We start from the raw sequence: 20,726 nt of genomic DNA on the forward strand, positions 1-20,726 counted from the left end.
CGCCCTGTCAGATTTTCCCCAATCGATCAGTGCTGCAGGCTATAGTCTACAACAATGCTAAGTGTTTTCTGATGGTTAAGGGAGTATTCCCTCTGTCAGAATACAATTGGATTCCTCCATCCACATCCACTAGTTGAATGAAAAAAACTGACACATCTTTGGACTACCTTAGAAAGGTTCTAATGGTGAAAACACTAATTTAATTATTGTTTTTTTAAGTCACCAAATCCATAAATACAATTTTTCCATTTTGAACAAGGTGACAGCCGTGTTGGGCCACAACATGGAAAATATGGAGATACCAGTGGTGAACTCAAATTATTTCCAAGTAAATGACAAAACTGCTTATTGACTGCTGGGGAAATAGGATCTTATCTGTAAGAAATACTTACATCACTGCGAATATCTGCAGCTTGTTTGGCAGTGACATAATCCACTCTGTCAGCGACTGCAGTAAAGCTGAGAGTTTCAGGTTTGGTTTTATACTTCCTCTACAAAAGAGAAAATATGTCATCAATGTGTCTTTCTACAGACATTATGTGTAATATCAATTAAAGAGCAAAAAATATACATCGCTCAAGATGTCCTGTGCAAACTTAGCCTTCTTGACATCATGTGATTCATTTGGCATCCATCCGATACCACGAAGCCACTCAAGATCTGACTTGTAGATTGCCTAAGGGCAAAAAAAAGTTCAGTTAGAGATAACACCAGACTTTTACACCCAGTCTCCAAAATCTGCTAAAGATAAATATGTATCTGTTTACACAAACTTACATCACTCTGAAGATTATAGGCTTTCCTAGCCTGGATGACATCATTCTGATCTGGTAGGCATGTCCATTGGTGCAGATAATGGCGGTAGTCAATTTCACTGACCAGTTTCTGGCACAACTTAGCAGCAACAACCGAGACCATATCTACAGGCAGGTTCACTTTTGTCTTTGTCTTCTCAAAGTTTTTCTTGTATATAAGGTCACTGGGAAGCTTAGATGCCTTCATGTACCAAGCCAATTTGTTGTCATCATGAGCTGTGGGTGTTCCAATGTAGTGACCTTTCTGCTTCTCGTGGGTCAACTTGTATTTGTACTGTGGATTGTAACAATATAAAATCAAATATTGTGTTCTATTTATACACTACTTCAATACATTGATCTTATTGGGATCAACATCTTATCATTAAAGAATGATGTACTAAAGTAAACTTTCATGCTCTAGCTAAAGCATATAAAATAAAAATAAATTATAAAACTGCTAGAACACACATTTGCAAAATTTACGATAAATAGTTGGTTAGCTGATCCAAAATAGAGGGTGAATAGGGAATGCATCAGACCAAAGTTGGTGGCGGGCAAAACCACAAGAAATTGACTTGGTGTTTTTGAATTCTCATAGGTAGTACTTGGAGTTGGCACAACCTGGTCTGAAGAAGACTGCATGAGTTTGAATTTAGACCACTGAATAGAACATTTCAAACATATTTTTTTTTAAAGTTTATAGTTTATCACATCACTCTGTACATTTTGTTTCATGTCTTATATTTTTGCAAATTCCTACATACATTTTTTAAGGCATTTGTTGAGGAAATCAGTATGGTAATATTGTGCTATTAATATATCAATGCCTTATTCTTCCTTGGCAACCTTCCTGTCTTTAGACACTGCTCTACACCTCCACCTCTACCGTACAAAAAAAGCACATTTGCATTTCCCTCTTTATTTAATCTATCTCTGTATCATATTGCTGGTGTGTTACTGTTTTTACCATTCCATTATTGTAACAGCAGTCTGCAAGAAATGCATTAAGACAGGTGACTTTAAAGGGGATCTATATTGCTTTTGGGTATTTGTTTTCTAGGTTTCTTCTTCAAGTTTTAATTCTATACATTTTAAACCAAGCTGTTGCCATATAGCTGTTGTTTTTGCTATCTATATATGCACGGCATGTTATACAAAGACCATCAAATACATTATTTAAAAATATATAATGCAACAGTAGCTGCCTGCCTTTAGCTTTGCTTTGTCTGAATGAAACTCTGAACTGAGCTAATGGTATGAGTCATGCACTACGGTGTGTAAGTTTTGGCCTGTAAACAGCAGACATTACAGCAAGGTGTGAGCCTGTAAAATATAAAAATGAGCCTAAAGTTTCACATGTTTTCTCAAAAACAGATTGCAAATTATTACTAACAAGGGAAAAACATTATTAAAAAAGGTACATTTTTAGTCCTGAACATTATTAAAAATGTAAAATTTTTAGTCCTGGACCACAAAAAAAAAAATTAAGAAAGCAATGATGTACAAAAAAACTATGCATTTCTGTTAAATATACGGTAATTTGGAATACTCACATCACTTGCAATCTCTCTAGAGGCCTTAGCTGCCTTGATGGATATAGCATCAGCTTTAATGTCGTAGATCATCTTCACTTTATCCCAGCTATCTCTGTACAATTTCTAGAAAAGAAAAACATAATCAATTTCAACTTTATGACACATACAGACTTTTTGAAAAGGTATTATATTCGCAAGACTTTAGAAAATGTATAACCACTTACATTGCTGACATTAGCAGCATTGGCCCTTGACAACATAATCTCAGGTGTGTCTGGCATAACATGAATGGTTCTCTTGTCTTGTTCCCAAGCTTCTTTGTATTTGGACTTTAAAACAAGAAATGTTTGTGATTATAAGCCTGGTAATTTGACTATTTAACTTTAGAATTATCATGTTATAGACAAAATTGTGGACATACAGAGCTGATCTGGTCAGCATTGGTCTTTGCCAGGACAATAGCTGGAGGGTCCACGATGCTGGTAAATTTATTGTTGCTGGCCGGCTGGCGATAATGACGTTCGCTTAAGATGTCTTGGGCATTCTTCACTTTCTTAACTTCCACCGAGTCGTTAGGGAACCAGCCACACCCGCGGATCCATTCCAGATCAGACTTGTAGATGGCCTAGAAAAATTAACAGTGATGGCAAAAGATTCTAGCACTAGATCTGATTGCTGTGGTCACATGATAATGGTACCACAACTACAAAAAAGGGCATTTGGCTGACCAAAACATATGCAAGTCATAATAACAGGAATATATATACAGTATATATATATCTCCTAGATTGTAAGCTCGAAAGAGCAGGGCCCTTGAACCCCTCGTGTATTGTTTTGTTACTGTATTGTCTCATGTTCTGTTCCCCACTATAATGTACAGCGCTGAGCAAACCTTTTGGCGCTATATAAATACTGTATAATAATAATATATATAGCCTCAAAAACATAGTGAAATGCCTAACTCAGAAGCCACTTTCAAACATCCAGGCTACATAATGATTCTGTGCTGACTTCACTTGCCAGAAAGTAAAAATAGCATCATTGCTTTGAGGCTAACCTATGAGGTATACCTTAGAGAAGAGTTGCGTTCATCAAATGTTTCTGTGGCAGGTATTTTGCTTGGACAAATTTCATTTAAAGTACATCTAAGGGCTCCTGTGTGACAGTCTAAACAAGTCCAGTTAATATGTAATGCACAAGTTCATAAAGTAGAAAAAACTTCTTCTACCTCCCCTGAGTGATCTGAGTAATCCCTTTGGTCCATGCATACTCCCCCTCCCAGACACTGCACCTCACAGTGAGAGGGTTTTAGCAGCAAAGGCACTGCTGTCAATTTAAAAAGCAGTGGCCTGAGCTACGTGTGGCCAGGTCTTGACTGACAAGCTAGAGACTTATGAATCAGAAGTGTCGATGATCTGCACTTCGGAGCAATGCAACAGTGTTGTCTCCCCATCACAGGAAGCTGCATTATGGTGATTTAACTAACATAATCAATAGATATTTGTGAGACTTTACAGGGAGAATAATAGACATCGTAAGTGCAAATGCACTTGCAGTATAGAGATGTAGCAAATCATATGTTAATTGGGAGGCCTTAAAGAACAACTCCGGGACAAGTAAGCAAAATCACCCATTAGTAAACCCCCATCAAAAAACACTAAACAGTTAATACAATTTTGAAAATCCTTACCATTAAGGAGAAAAGTCTAATTTAATTTTCATAACCTCATCTCTGTAATCTACAAGATAACAGCATCTCGTCTGCTAAGGAGGAGGTGTAACAGCAGAGATTACATCATATCCTTTAGGCGCACCCTGAAAACCCATCTCTTTAGGGAAGCCTACCCCACCCCCTGCTAACTTGCCGACCTCCTCCACTCTTCCTACCACTCCATCCCCCACAGCTATCTCCTCCTGTGCCACCACCCCCTTCCTCCTAGATTGTAAGCTCGAAAGAGCAGGGCCCTTGATCCCCTCGTGTTTTGCATTGTATTGGTATTGTTCAGTCACATGTTCTGTCCCCCTTTGTAATGTACAGCGCTGAGCGAACTATTGGCGCTTTATAAATACTGTATAATAATAATAATAATATCCATTCCTTTCTCTCTGCGGTAAAAGGAAACTATAGTTCCCATCAACCACAGGGAATTGTAATGAATGTGGGCGGGTACACTACGTCTGTACATGTTGAATGTCTCTGAGAGTCTCAGTCTGCTCACCACTGCAAGTGGGACTGAATTAGATCACTGCTTCCCAGAGTAAGAACTACAGAAGGGATGTAACAAGACCAGTGGCTGGGGGAATAGGAGGCATTGCAGCCACCGGTTTTACAAACAGGAAACCAAAGAGAATTAATAGTTTAATTTGAAAATGAATAGGCTATTTCAGAGCAACTAATGAGTGAACCAGAAAATGGATGGCATTCAGTGAAGGTAGAAAATCAGCAACAATGACATGTAAATAATTTTTCCCCAGAGTTTTGCTTTAAGTTCTACTTAATTCTGATACAGATGGTTCTGATTGTAAAAGTAATTTTATGTCGGAGGGGACTTTACTGAAATTTTGTTTTATATACCAGTAGCATTGATGGTTTAAGAAATTTCATAAACTTCTGTAGGTCTTTTGAGTACAGTATTGCCACCCTGCCATAATTTAGATAGTGATTCATATACTCACATCACTCTGCAAATCATAGGCTTTCCTAGCCTGAATACAATCATTCTGGTCAGGGTGACAGGTCCATTGGTGCAGGTAATGACGGTAGTCAATTTCACTGGCAGCTGCCTGGACTTGTTTGGCAGTTTGGATGGACACTGCATCCGCTGGTATGTGAACCTTGGTCTTGGTCTTTTCATAATCTTTTTTGTAGATCCTGTCAATTGGGAGTTTACCAGAGTGGATCAACCACATCAGTTTAGGATCATCCTTGGCAGTTTTGGTCCCAATGTAGTGACCTCTCTGCTTCTCATATGCAGTCTTGTATTTGTACTGCAAAAAATAAATATATTTAAATATCACTATGGCAAAATGTTGGGGCTACTTCAACAAAGCAATGCAAAAATGCAGATGAAGGTGCAAAGAAACTTTACGCAAAGCAACCACACAAAATCCAGTTTTTTTAAGTCATTATAAAGATTAATTCGGAGTTGCTACTATGTTCATACATAAATTTGTGATGTGTAGGCAGTTTTTACAGTGATCTATAGAAGTTACAATATTCTCAGTTAATGTTACAAAAACCACTAAAAAGGTATATAAATAATCTACAATTCCTGGCTGCTTTTGGAACAATGTGCTACAGTTACAGATTTCACTGCTTTGGCACCTGCTTGTAAAATCTAGTATTACAGAATGCCACAAACCACTGATTGTTGTGGTTTTATATTAGAAACACAGTATTTCACTAGTTTGACTTCAGACAACAAGGTAAGCAACAGAAGGACGAGGGTCTTGAGCTGTTTTTTTCTATATACAGTATCTTGGTATATCTAGTATATTGTTTACATTGACACTGACACAAGCAAAATAAATTGTCTTGGCAAATGTAAGAATGATCCTTACGTTACTAGCAATGTCTCTTGAAGCCCGAGCGCTGCGAACAGGGATGGCATCTGCTCTTAAGTCATAATTCATTTTGGTTTTATCCCAATCTTTCCTGTAGAGTTTCTGGAAAGTGCAAGGAAAAAAAAACACTTAATATTCACTATCTATTTTTAATCAATGAGCAAGTGAATAACAGATGAAAGTTCAATAGCATTTAACTTATAATATATTAGGATCTGTTTCCAAAATTCTCGGTGGAAGTTTGTAAAAAGGAGAAAAAAATAATTTATAGGGTTAGCTTAAAAAAAATACTTGTATAAATTAAAGTGTACCTTAACCACTTCCTGTCCGGACACTTTTACCCCCTTCCTGTCCAGGGCAATTTTCAGCTTTCAGCGCTATCACACTTTGAATGACAATTGCGCGGTCATGCAATACTGTACCCATATGAATTTTTTACCATTTTTTTGAGACAGATAAAGCTTTATTTTGGTGGTATTTATTCACCGCTGGGATTTTTATTTTTTTTACTATGTAAATGAAAAAGTCCAAAAATTTTGAAAAAAAGTGTTTTTTTTAAATAAAATTTTGCAAATAAATAATATTTCATCATAAATCTTGGCCAAAATTTATTCCGTTATTTTTTTAGTAAAAAAAAAAAAATCCAAATTAGTTTATAACCAAAAATTATAATTTTTAAACATTTTTTTTTACATTTTTATTTTATTTTTTTTATATTATTATTTTTTATTTTTATTTTATTTTTTACATACTGTCACCCTAGCAGTACAGTGTCACCATGGTAACACTGTACTATTTGTGAGGGGTGATGAAGATTTTTTTTTTTTTTTTTACACTGATTGCTTTTACACCCATATAGGATGTAAGAGCAATCATTTATCTTTCTCTCTGTCTGCATTCTTGCAGTCATTGAGAAGTACTGAGTGAGCTGTGATTGGTCACAGCTTGTCACATGGTACAAGGCTGTTGTGAATAGCCTTGTACCATGTGACCTCTGTGATCATTCAGAGATTTCACACGTAGTAAGCAATGATGTCACAAGTGACATCTTGCTTACTACTTTGCATGTGATCACTGATTCGCCAATCAGTGATCACATGATCGGGACCTCGTACAGAGGTCCCGTCCGACGATCGGTGTTTCACTGTGTCCGGAGGACACAGCGGGCACCGGATCGCGGTGGTGCCTGCTCCCAGGGAGCGCGCACAGCTAGAAAAGGCGGGTGCCGTTTAGGAACGGCAACCCGCCCCTGGACTCCCACCGCCCTGCCGTTTATAAACAGCAGGTGGACGGCAAGAAGTTAAACCAAAAAAATGTTTTATTTTAGTTTTGGATAGGGCGGTTATGAACTTAAAACCCCTGTCATGTTTTTATTGCTGTCTGTGTTCCCATTACTTTTTCCCAATTGCACATACACAAAGAAAAACTGAAGGGAATCCGATCCAAAATGAAAAAAAGGTTTGGCTTTAGGTACATGTTAACTATTTTTTGTAGTTCTTTGATCGTCAGCAAGTTTCACCACTTAATTCTAATATAACCCAGGACTTTCCTGAAAGCATTAGAAAGGGTACGTGCAAGCAAACACAAGGAAATTTTTGGAAAGAGGGGTGAATAAACAGGGCTTCCAGGACTTAAGGTCAGGTAGACATATTAAAGCATTTCTTTAAACTGGCTATACTGTGTCCGCAGAAAAAACTTTCCCTTGCAACAAGCAGAAAATTTGCATTGGCATAGCTAAGAGCTAGGGGGGATTCTAGTGTCATAATCAATCAAGGAAAACATGGCATTTTTACAAAAAAGGTGAATAGCTTAGATATTGTACAGTAGTTTTATCATTTTTTTTCTATTGCACTTTTGTGAATCAAAACCATTTTTTGCAATGCATATGTTTGATAATAAAGCAGAAAAATAACAATGTCAGCAACAAATTTTAGACTTACTTCACTGACGTTGACAGCGTTGACTTTGGACTGTACCATCCCTGGAGTGTCTGCTGGGAGGCTGAACTTAGTCTTTTCATGATCCCATGCATCTCTATACACCCGCTACAAAGAAAGGAAAATTTGAAATAATACATTTCGGATCAACAACAAATACTGCAATACTACAATATTACTGCACTGATAGGAATACTAATGCTGCTGGATAAAGATAATTGCAGCTTCACAGTCATAACAGAACAAAAGCATTTTTACATCTTAATGTGTTCGTACTTTAGAAATCTGTCACCAGAAAAAGGCAGAAGTTGGCTAAATATATAATGTATTGTGATAAATTTACCTAGATAAACAGTATTAGAATATAAGACTAGGTTCGACCTAATGGACTTTTCTCAACCTTTCTTAACAATATACTCACATCACTAATCTGGAGAGCATTGGTTTTGGCTAGAAGGATTCCTGGAGCATCAACAATGCTGGTGAATTTAATGGAGTCAGGAGCCTGGCGATAGTGGCGTTCACTTAGGATCTCCTGAGCTTTCTTCACTTTGTTCACCTCCAGAGAGCCATTAGGAATCCAGCCGCAACCACGAATCCATTCCAAGTCAGACTTGTATATCCACTGGGAACAAAATGACACCAAGAAATTAATCAGTGATGACAGTGGAGTAATACTTTACAAGCCTGCCCATTAGACCTTCAAAAAGTCAACTTTATGGTTATTTATATGTGAAACAACCAGACATATTCTATATCAGTTACATACACCTGATATCAATGATATTTATCTAAATATTTTAAAATGGTTTACCCTAAAAAACCTATTTAAAACCTTTCAATGTTTTGTGTTTGCTAAAGACTGAAATTAATTACTCTCACATTTAATGATGTGGAAAGAGTTACAGAAAAATTTACTTACATCACTGCGCAAGTCATAGGCTTTCTTGGCCTGGATAACATCATTCTGGTCTGGCAAACATGTCCATTGGTGGAGGTAGTGGCGGTAGTTAATGTCGCTAACTAATTTCTGGCAGTTCTTGGCCAGAAGCACTGAGAGCATTTCAACAGGAGTTTGATAATGGGTCTTTTGTTTCTCAAATTCCTTCTTGTACACCCGGTCACTCTGGATTTTAGCAACATGTAAGGCCCACACCAACTTAGGATCGTCCTTTATGCTTCTAAAGCCAACATGATGTCCTTGCTGCTTGCGATATCCAATCTTGTATTTGTACTAGAGTGATACAAACATAACAATTTTCTTTCACGTTTATTCACCACATTGCAAAGTTTACCATAGATGAATAAACTCCATTTGTAAAACTCACATCACTAGCGATGTCTCTTGATGCTCTGGCAGACTTGATTGGAATAGCATCTGCTCTTAAATCATAGCCCTTCTTCTTTGCCTTTTCCCAGCCCAGCTGGTATTGTTTCTGTAATGTAAAATGTTGTTTAGTTTCAACTATTCAAATATAGTGATAGTATATTAGCCATCGGTCTACTCAATTTAGGACTTTTAATATATCCTCCTTATCTGAAAAAGATCACCTCCTTAAATCACTGCAAACAGCTGTTTATGAATTGCAGATTTTTTATAAGATGTCCTCCACTACAAGGACAATACTTAAACTGCCAAAATATAGAGCCTACAACTGCACCACACCAGCTTCATCGAGGAATTCTTTATAAGACCTCCGTTCAGTTTGTTTGCAGATGTTTGTCTAACATGTTATAGGGCAAGTGCAAAATCTGAACAAAGGATTGCATAACCAATACTGAAATAATGTTAAGCCATTAAATAACCATTAAATAACACGAAGAAGAATTTCCTTTTTTGATAAAAATATCTATGTAAGGTGAACACAGTTACTTAACCACTTCAAGTCCGGACACTTTCACCCCCTTCCTATCCAGGCCAATTTTCAGCTTTCAGCACTGTCACACTTTGAATGACAATTGCGCGGTCATGCAACACTGTACCCATATGAATTTTTAAAAAAAATTTTGAGACATATAACACTTTATTTTGGTGGTATTTATTCACCACTGGGATTTTTATTTTTTTTTGCTATATAAATTAAAAAGTCCAAACATTTTGAAAAAAAGTGTTTTTCTTATAAAATTTAGCAAATAAATAATCTTTCTTAATAAATCTTGGACAAAATTTATTCAGCTATCTTTTTAGTAAAAAAAAATAACCCAAATTAGTTTATAACCAACAATTGTAATTTTTTTTACATTTTTATTTTACTTTTTTATATTATTATTTATGTTTTTTTTTTTTTAACATACTGTCACCCTAGCAGTACAATGTCACCATATTGACATAGTGACACTGTACTAATTGTAGGGGGTGATGAAGATTTTTTTGTTTTTGTTTTTATTTTTACACTGATTGCTTTTACACCCACAAAGGCTGTAAAAGCAATAATTTCTCCTTCTCTCTGACTGCATTCTTGCAGCCATTGAGAAATACTGTGAGAGCTGTGATTGGTCACAGCTTGTCACATGGTACAAGGCTGTTGTGAATAGCCTTGTACCATGTGACCTCTGTGATCTTTCATAGATTTCACTAGTAGTAAGCAATGATGTCAGGAAGTGACATCTTGCTTACTACTATTCATGTGATCACTGATTGGCCAATCAGTGATCACATGATCGGGACCTCACACTGAGGTTCTGTACAGCGGCACACAGTGGGAACTGGATCGCGGTGCCATGCGCTCCCAGGGAGCGCGCACAGGCTAGAATGGTGGGTGCCGTTTATGAATGGCAACCCGCTCCTACAATGCTCCCGTCTGACCGTTTATATACATGGGCCGGACGGGAAGTGGTTAAACACTGAAAATTGCAAAAACACCTATAAAATACAGTTACAGGTACAAGCAACCCTTATTTACTTGAATAATATTTCCTTCACAAGCCTTCTGGATACTTAAAATATGTATATCTAAAGTTAAAATGAAATTTCTATGCATTTCAAATAGAGTAGAGAAGTGTTAAAATATTTTTCCTTTTCAAAGTTAGGTAAGTCCCATTTTACAAAGCTGTCACCAAAACCAGTGTACCCATGGGAAGATTTCTGCTCTTAATTGCTAATTTTATGTCTGTTAAGTATACATTTTAAAGCATTGTTGTTACATTTATTTAATAAGTGACAAAAATAACCTGTTGATCATGTCAGAAATTCAGAATTGGCCTGTGTCCTGTCCACACTTCTTCAGCTATCTCAAGGAGCCCTCCTAGCCCTCTTAGTTGTAACTTCGGACTACAGAATAATTAGGGGTTGATTTAATAAAACTGGAGAGTGCAAAATCTGGTGCAGCTGTGCATGGTAGCCAATCAGCTTCTAACTTCAGCTTGTTCAATTACGTTTTGACAAAAATACTGGAAGTTGATTGGTTTCTATGCAGAGCTGCACCAGATTTTGCACTCTCCAGTTTTAGTAAAATAATCCCTTAGTGTCTATGTCATAGTGCTGAGGAGAGTGATAAGAAATGCACGACTTAGCAAAAAAACAACTGGGCAGGGCCGCTGTGTGCTGTCAGCCCACAATAGCAAATTAAGAGCCCAGTGCATTTCTGGCAGATCAATAGGTATTTTACTGTCCTTGAAGAGTCTTTAAAGTGATCAAACAAGGGGAAATGTGCATGTATTACAGACAAGTGCTGGATGTTAATTCAGCCTTGACATACTGTACACTATAAAGGATAAAAAAATAAAAAAGGGATATGAAGGAAAGAGAAATGCATAGCAGATACTGTATGTAAAGTAGTTATATTTGGGTCCCCTGACTTTATGGGTTTTGTAACAGTTGTGCCTTATGTACACTACATAGAAAAAAAAAAAGTTGGAGAGATGAGGAGCTTCAAAGAGTGAATTACAATTGATCATAGACCAAGAGATCTGAAAACTGTGCAGTCAGTGTAGAATGCTTACATTGCTGATGTTGACTGCATTGATCTTGGACTGTACCATCTCTGGGGTGTCAGCAGGCAGATGGAACTTGGTCTTCTCCTTGTTCCAAGCATCATGGTAAATGCTCTAGTTGTAAGATATAAAAGAAAGTAATCAATTGGAGTATTTTGCTAAGATACAGAAAAATAAACTTTGGACAATTGGAGATCTTACACTGCTGAGCTGCAGCGCGTTATTCTTTGACAAAACCACCTCTGGAGAGTCAACAACACTTGTGAATTTAATGGTGTCCGGATGCTGGCGATAACGACGTTCACTTATGATTTCCTGAGCTTTCTTTACTTTGTTCACTTCCAAGGAGTCATTAGGAATCCATCCACAACCACGGATCCATTCCATGTCAGATTTATATAGCCACTGAAAATAAAAATATAATATTCCTAAATATAAATTTAATAAACCTGTAAATAATATTAAAAATCAACTTTAAACTGCGCTCCTGGCAAAATATAGTTAAAGTGGTTGTAAACCTTAGACATGAAATATGAACAATGCATATGCCTCTACAGTGTATATTTGTCTCAGTTTGGAGCATTAAGAGTCATTTCTGTCTACTGCTTTGCTATCAGAAGAAGTCACTTCTGACAGGTTTTCCTGACACCAAGAGAAAAAATGTGACAGGGGAGGGACCTCTAGCAGATTGACAGCCTCAGCTCTGTTCCTGTGAGCTGTGTGGATGGGGGGTTGTCTGTTCCCTCCAATCAGCTTTCAGAGCTCTCCTCACTAAACTCTGTAGAGTGTAAGGCCAGCTCCCTGCCCCCCTTATTTTCTTGAAGCTCAGACAAGATTTACAATTTAGCACTTGGATGTAAAGGAAAGAAGACTGCAGATAGACAGGTACAACTTATGTAGGAGGATTTGTTTCATCTCTGTGTATCTCCTGAGGCCAGTCACTTCACTGTGTTATAGGTAAGGGTTTACAACCACTTTAAGGCATTTATGTATTTGATAAAACATCAGTAATTGTATTTTGAATTCAACTAGTCAATTAATATGGTATCAGCCTCATAAAATACTCTATACAGCAGATTTCCGAATAGGGAAGACCCAGTCAGTTGAGTTGTATGAACATGTGCTGACAAGCAACATGCTGAAAGAAGAAAAGAGCAGGGAGATTAATACATCAGTGCACAATTGCTCCTTCTGAGTCCAGTTTCAGGATGGGGGCAGGGAAGTGACCAAGCTGCATTGCATTACTGCAGTAGAAAAGGGTTAGGTCACCAGCCTTGCTGTGCTGTATGCTAGGTCCTGTAAATCTCAGGACTGGATGGACATTTGGCATGGAAACAGTACCCAGATTTGTACATAAACTGTAATTAACAGCTTTCCTGGAGTTCAGATTTAATATAGTTGTATATTTTTAAATTGGTGTTTACTTTAGTTTTTGCAGTAAGTACAAAACAAAGTACAGCCATCAACATAACAGTGTGTCTAGTGACAACAGATTACACAAAGCCCAAGTAAAAACACAGTATGCAGAATATAGCATAAAAATTGATAATCAAGACAAGACATAACACCATATACAATCAAACTCATACACACACCCATACCCTGCAGTATACGTATTTATATATTGGTAGCTGCTAGTGCCACTTTCTGGTCTACCTATGGCCTGTATTCTCTGTCTAAAAGACCATATATATAGAACAGCAATATCTGGCAGCTACATTTAGGGGGCTATTTATAAACAATTGGTCTGCAAATGTCTCAATCATTTGCCCAGCCATCACACAAAATGCCTGTATTTGCCAAATATTTGCCTATAATTTCCTATATTCGTCAACTCCATCAAGTGGTCAGTCAGGAAAATACTGCATTATGGCCACTAGATTGAGCTGACGATCATAGGATATAAAGATATTAGGCAAAATACGGGTATTATTTGGGATGGCTATGCCAATTCTTTAAACATTCACACAGCATATTTTTAATAAATAGATCTCATAGCGTCTTCCATGGCACTGGTTCATGTACTGATAACTAGAATGCCAATAGCCCTAGAAATGGGTCTGACTCCCATTCCTGGAAGGGTGGCCTTATATGTTCAGATTTCCAACAAGGACCTCACCACTGTACATCTGTACATGATCACTATATAAGCCAACTATATAGCTATTTATATATGCCACTGACCTATGGACCAAGAGTCATTGAATGTATTTCACTACTGTTCAGGAAACCAAACAGAAACTGTAGCTGCTCTCCTATTACTTACTCATAATCCTTTCCAATAATTTAATTCATTATAAATACAAAGACAGATTTATGGTAACAAAGGCTTCTTAATTTTGGGCTCAAGTAGGAAGCTTACCACATGTCAAAGGTTGTCTTCAGACGTAGAAAGTATAACAGATTATAGGAAGCAATACTCACATCACTGCGCAAGTCATAAGCCTTCCTGGCTTGGATGACATCATTCTGGTCTGGCAGACATGTCCATTGGTGGAGGTGGTGGCGATAGTTAATATCGCTCACAAGTTTCTGGCAGTTTTTGGCTAACAGCACAGACAGCATTTCCACAGGGGTCTGATAATGGGTCTTTAATTTCTCAAATTCCTTTTTGTATTCCCGATCGCTCTGCATTTTAGCAACATGCAAGGCCAACACCAACTTTGGATCATCCTGTACATTCCTGAATCCAACATGATGTCCTTGCTGCTTGCGGTATCCAGTCTTGTATTTATACTAGGAAAGAAAATTACAGAATCAAATAATATCAGGCTGGATTACAAATTTTAACTATATATATTTAGTGGATTGAAAACTTCTACTGTACTTAATGCATATATACAGTAGAATTTTAAAAAGTAGGAATTTTGGAATGATGATATGACTTTTGCTAAACTTAATAAAATAAAATTTTTGTACTTACCATAAAATCTTTTTCATTAGATTCATTAAGGGAACAGAGGAAGTCTTTCACCTTTGTGTTATACTGCCACCTACTGAAGGATGGAACACTGGCAAAAAAAAACTGTAGGCCAGCACAAGATAACTCCTCCTACAACCAGCATGCAGGGTAGGACCTGTGAATATCAAATGACTCCAGGAAAAGGATTTTATGCTGAGTGCAAAAATCCTATTTTCTATATTGCTCATTATTATAGCATAGGACGTGTTTCACCTTTGGAACATTTAAAGCAGTTTAACTGAGGGGAGGACAACACAGAAAATAAATGCTAACAATCCCAATAAACACCCTCCTAGATAGCTAGGGGGATCTAGAGCCCCAGTGATAGTTAGGAGGGCTGAGCAGCAGCCCAGGTGTAATAGTCAGTGGGGGTCAAATTTCGATCAGGGCTAAGAGGCTATGCAGACCAGCCCTCTGGAACTTCCCCCTGCTCTAGAATTTTGGAGAAGATTCTAGAAGCAGTTGGCGTGAGTGAGGAGTTGCTGGTCTGCACTCTCAAGGGATCCTGGCCAATCCCCAAGCAGGAGGCTTGGCATGGGGCCAGGACAGCCCTTAAGAGTGGTTGAGCCTGCTCCATCAAGGAGAGTTTTGGTAGAGGATGGAGAAGTAAGAGGCTGGAGAGCAAGAGCCTGGGAGGGGGCCCAGATGGGAAGGGGCTCACCTACAGGCAGTGGCGCTGGAAAGGAGGAAAGCTCAAGACCTCACCAGCCCCCAGAGTGAGGACCACCTATGCAGCTGGGAAGGAGTGGCCCAGCAGAAGGCCTGAGAGCAGCCACCAACCCACCAGCTTGCAGACAGAGGACTGAGTGAGTAGACCTACACCCCCTGGGCCTAAAGGGGAAGAAGCACTCTAGTGGAAAACTGGATAAGCTTGCTACCCGGGACTGGTTTGCAATTTAAAGTGACAGGCACTGGATCCCCTGCCCAGGGATTCCTTCAGACAGCTGGATAGAGAAGTATCTGGGGTCTGGTGTGGTACACCAGGAGATGCTAGCCAGCTCTCCAGGAGGAATTTCTGATGTTTAAAGAGACTTGTATATAGTTCCAGGAAGTTGTCCTCTGTTCCTTTTCCCTTGGGCATCCAATACACCTCTTACCCCATCCAAGTTATTTACCCCTTAATAAAAAAAAAAAAAACTTGAGGACTGGTTACTGATTCCTGGATACAAGTCGTTGTGAAAATACATGTTGCCTGGCTGTGCAGGACTATAGGGAGACCCAAATCTCTAGCAACTCCTAAGGGGGTAGTGCTACAAACACAACAGAGAACTGCGGACTACCTGCAGCTCAAAGTGCTGCCTGAAGGACATTATACCCGAAGCTGCCATCAGATGAGGCATCAGATGAGGCCAAAATGTCCATGGATCAAGGATCAAAGTTCCATGTGGCTCCTTGTAAGCAGGAGCAGTAACAGGGAAATGCTTCCTTGATGATGTATGACAAGAAAGAGAGCATGGTGCATGCATGTGCAATACTCTACCTAGTGGATGTCAGTCCTCAGTCTAATAGTGTTAGCCTTTTCTCAGTGGAAACTAGCAGGAAGCCAGGGGTTTTTAAAAGCACTCTGCAACATATGTACTTGAAGCAGCTCACATTGCCTGGCCCAACTGGTTCACATAGTGAGTCTTCAGAGACAGGGCACATGCTGAGACAATACCAACTGCTCTGATGCTGGAAAGTATTCAACAACTAACTTTTAACCAGAACAGAATCTGAAAAGTGTCCTATGTGAAGCCCAATGCCTGAAGGTCACTTGCAGGCTATCCTGGCAATGCCCAGTACAGCAGTTTCTGGATGCAACACTCCAAATGCCACATTAAGGATGGCTACACTGGATAGTTGCAATGGTAGAGAAACTAAGGCATGCTGGTAGTAGGAGGGGTTATGTTCAATCCTCCAGTAGGCAGTAGTATAATTTGATTGTGAAAAATTTCCCCATCCCTCAATATACAGTATAAGAAAGAAAAACAATTAGTCCATTAGTAATTTGTCTACTTTTATAATTGGCACACAAGCTACAGTATTTTATAAGTTAACGCTATTTCTAATGGCCCTTCCATTTCAATCTACATCTGACTATGGCTATTTAAACTACCAAAAATTTCATACTGTTTTTGCTTGCAATCATAGCAAAATTAGAAAACACTCAACAGATTTACCATTTTCTGATTACTTCACAGAATTTGTTCTGTGGAACTGATCTTAGTAGACCTTTCCACTTAGCACTCCTACTTCCTTTAGTGCAGAAAATGGTAATGCATAAACTATCCATTCTCAGTACCTGCAGTGCAGAACCTGAGGCAAATCTGCAATAATGTTTTCTAAAATCAGCATATACTGTAAATTTAATCTCATATCTCTATAAAGTTAATGAAGAAGTGAAATATGGCTTAGTAAATGTCTATAGGGAGATGTTTGAAAATGACTGCAAATGTCCACAAATATCTGCTAAAATAATTTTGGAGAATGCAGTTGTGAATATTGTAATTTTTTTATATATTAATAGAGTATTCCTTTAAGTTGCATGATCTCATCTTTTTTATGTGTACTTCAATTTTTCATGCTAGTGTGCCTAATGTTTGCGTTCTATACTCACATCGCTGGCAATATCCCTGGAAGCTCTGGCGCTCTTGATGGCAATAGTGTCAGCCTTTATGTCATATGCTTTCATCTTGGCCTCATCCCATCCTTTGGTATATAATTTCTGATGATAAAAAAAGAATGCATGAGTTCATCAACAATATTTCCATAGTAAAATCCATGTAATTACAACGTACAATGACTCCAACTTAATAGAACACTTACATTACTGATATTGACAGAATTAGCCTTTGCAAGCAGGATCTCTGGTGTGTCTGGCATGACATGGATGGTTCTCTTGTCAATATCCCAGGCTCCAGTGTACAGGCGCTGGAAGGACAAAATAACACACCAGTTCACTAATTTATAGAATGTAAAAAGCTCAAAAAAACCCTGCAGACTTAAAATTTTTTTGCTTTTATAAAAATGTAAAGTTTTGATAATTATTTCAATTAATAGTCAATTATTGTTTTATACAAATAAAGGTTGCACATTTGTGTAGCCTAAATACCCACAGCAAAAAAAAAAAAAACTTTCATTTTGGGACAAAATATACATTTTTAATAATTAGGACTGTTTAAAAAAAGCCTAAGATCTTCAATCAACATGTAACGTTTTCTTTGATGACCCAAAACCACGCTGAGCTACACACAGTAAATACAGTGCTGAAATGTGTACAAATTAATACATAAAAATACTGCTGCTACCTCAATATTAAGTCAAAATATCACCAACAAGTAAATTAAAGATGATACAACTATACATACTTATCCATCTCACTAGTAGCGCTGTGAAAAAATTCAAATATCACAACTTAACATAAATGACATTAAGTGCAAACAAAATACTTTTCTTTTAACATACAAACAGAATGTGCAAAACAAATGCGACAAAAGTCCATAAGTGTATATACAAAAAACTATAAATAAGTGCTGGCTTCCTTCCTAGAGCATCCACCGCTAAAAGAGTTTAATTCAATATTCAAACCTACAGGTGCCAGTGAGTATAGGGTAAATGTCCACTTGGTTTCCTCTCTTGGAGAGGTCCCTTAATCTATTCAAACCCCTCCAAAAGGGATACACCCTATCCACCCCCCAAAATTGTAGACCCCATGGGTTCTTGTTATGGAACTTTTTGAAATGTTCAGATACACTGTGATATTTATAGCCATTCACAATGTTACACAATGCTATCCTCTTTTTAGGAGGTCTTTTTGTGCGTTCCACATAACTTTTTAAAAAGAGGAATCAGAAAGAGAATTGATTTAATGATATGATGCCTGGAGGTTATGGTGGAGATCTTTAAGTGAGATATGCCAGTCATGAGAATGGTTGGCATATTCATCTGGTGAGTTTTAATCCAAAGGGAGAGGCACTGCATTATCACATATGGTGTGCGGTGGACACTCCAGGAAGGAAACCAGCATTTGTTTACAGTTTTTTGTATGGACACATACAAACTTTTGTCACTTTTTTGAACATTCTGTTTGCACGTTAAAAGAAAAGTATTTCCTTTGCACTTAATGTCATTTATGTAAAGTTGTAATCAGGGGTGGACTGACAAGTCATGGGGCCCCCAGGCAATAGGGGATCGTGGGGCCCCTGTGTCCTTGGCCAAACTCAAAAAAGCCTATGAAAAAGATACCAGGGGCATCTCATGGGGCCCCCTACTGACCCCGGGCCCTCAGGCAGTGCCCGAGTTTCCAAATGGTCAGTCTGCCCCTGGTTGTAATATTTGAAGTTCTTTCACAGCGCTACCAGTGAGATGGAGGTGTACAGTATGAATATCTGGATCATCTTTAATTCACTTGTCGACAAAGGTTTTCTTTGGTATATTTTGGTTACATTTATATAATTCTTTGCGTTTTTCCTAATGTTTGTGTAAATTAATTCATTTTTTTGTGTATTGTTGCTTTCATTTTTTTTTCTGTCAAAAAACATAAAATAAGAAGTCAAAGGAGAGGCTATTTTTTTAACAGACAGTATAGTTGAAAGTGGGTTTTTGTAAAAATCAGAAGCCATTTAAACTCCAGCACCTATTAGAAGAACACCTAATTGCATCCCAATGTATTGCGCCAAAATATTGAAATTTGGCGACAATCTATACATTTTCACAAAAATTGCAGTAACAGTTCTCGGCAACCAAGACTTGTTTTAATGGTCAAAACATTCTTTATGGCTTGTTCACATCATGCTGTGCATAACACAGTGCATAATGCATGTGCTCTGGTGTGCGATGTGCTTCACTGCATTGCTATAACGAATCATGAATTGCTTGATTTGTTTTCTATAGTCTCTATTTTTTACTTCCATATAAATTCGCGCTGCAGCACGTTGCAATGCATTGAAGCTTGTTGTGACATGCTGCACTGGGATAAAATGATGCTTGCATAGCACAATGCAAGGCACACACAATGCATATTAACAGGTCCTATACAAAACAAAGCCCAATGGGGCTGTGGTGAACAAGCCCTTAGAGTTAAAAGTTGATTACTGCTTGCTGATAGCATCAACTGTACTAGGCTATTCGGCAACAAAGCTTCTCTGTTCTCTCTTCATCCTCAGGAAAGAGAAAGCCTATTCCTCTCAACGCAGTCCTAAGTTTCCTAAAATCAATGCCTTAAAAGCCTTGTACATATGGCCTCCAATTTATATTTAATCAGTGTGTACATCAAGCGATTACAGAGCTTTCAGCAACCTTTAAACAGCTTTTCTGACGTCTTTAAAGAAACCTTCTATAATTTGGAGATCATTAACACATATCTACCACTTTAAGAGTGACCCTGTTGCTAGCTGGAAGAAATAAAAGTAGAATAAACCTGTACATCAAATTTTCAGGCAGGTGGTGTGTTCAATTTTTGCTCTTTCCTGAGCTACAACCACCGCTGCTATCTGACACTTCTGGGTATGTCAGAAAGCATTTCCCCTGCTGTGTCATGTGGATACTCCTGTCGCCCATTACTTTACAGCTGTGTCCTGTAGTGATTCAGTGGTTGCAGGAAGGAAACACAGCATCAAAGACACAGGAGTGACAGCCTGAGCTCATGAAGAGCTCACCAGAAAAACAAGTATTTTATTCATTTACAGGCTAATTCTTCTCTAACGACACAAAAAACTAATACTAACTTCTACCATTAAAAAAACCTAATAGCAAGATCCCTATAGGGTTTGAAAAACTTCATATTGATAGTGATAAACCTACCTTGTTCATAGTCTGAGCATTGTTCTGGGCCAGTACTATTTCCATTGAGTCTGGGACAGATGTGAACTTGAAAGTATCTGGCTTTTGACGATAGAACTTCTCACTCAAGATCTGTCCAGCTTTCTTTACCTTTTCCACTTCTAAAGAACCAGAAGGCACCCAACCAATACCTTTCAGCCATTCCAGGTCAGATTTGTAGACCGCCTAAAACAAAATC

At 38.0% G+C, this 20,726-nt stretch overlaps 1 protein-coding gene across 27 annotated transcripts in view; it reads right to left on the bottom strand.

The window, feature by feature from the left end:
* The window catches only part of NEB (nebulin), a 257,274-nt gene that overhangs the window by 98,499 nt on the left and 138,049 nt on the right, over positions 1 to 20,726 (bottom strand). For all 27 annotated transcript variants that reach the window (XM_089659448.1, XM_089659440.1, XM_089659316.1 and 24 more), the window contains 18 exons: positions 20,510 to 20,713; positions 17,534 to 17,638; positions 17,325 to 17,432; positions 14,191 to 14,502; positions 11,968 to 12,171; positions 11,776 to 11,880; positions 9,162 to 9,269; positions 8,756 to 9,067; positions 8,255 to 8,458; positions 7,837 to 7,941; positions 5,894 to 5,998; positions 5,009 to 5,320; positions 2,754 to 2,957; positions 2,557 to 2,661; positions 2,351 to 2,455; positions 778 to 1,089; positions 572 to 676; positions 393 to 491 (listed from right to left, as the gene is read on the bottom strand). In XM_089659448.1, the coding sequence (XP_089515574.1) occupies positions 393 to 491; positions 572 to 676; positions 778 to 1,089; positions 2,351 to 2,455; positions 2,557 to 2,661; positions 2,754 to 2,957; positions 5,009 to 5,320; positions 5,894 to 5,998; positions 7,837 to 7,941; positions 8,255 to 8,458; positions 8,756 to 9,067; positions 9,162 to 9,269; positions 11,776 to 11,880; positions 11,968 to 12,171; positions 14,191 to 14,502; positions 17,325 to 17,432; positions 17,534 to 17,638; positions 20,510 to 20,713 (3,114 nt within the window). The remainder of the gene's footprint in view (positions 1 to 392; positions 492 to 571; positions 677 to 777; positions 1,090 to 2,350; positions 2,456 to 2,556; positions 2,662 to 2,753; positions 2,958 to 5,008; positions 5,321 to 5,893; positions 5,999 to 7,836; positions 7,942 to 8,254; positions 8,459 to 8,755; positions 9,068 to 9,161; positions 9,270 to 11,775; positions 11,881 to 11,967; positions 12,172 to 14,190; positions 14,503 to 17,324; positions 17,433 to 17,533; positions 17,639 to 20,509; positions 20,714 to 20,726) is intronic.

The sequence above is a fragment of the Staurois parvus genome, unplaced genomic scaffold, assembly GCF_062004578.1.
Source record: "Staurois parvus isolate SC_StPar_1 unplaced genomic scaffold, SC_StPar_1.0 ptg000031l, whole genome shotgun sequence".
NCBI classification, from domain to species: Eukaryota; Metazoa; Chordata; class Amphibia; order Anura; family Ranidae; genus Staurois; species Staurois parvus.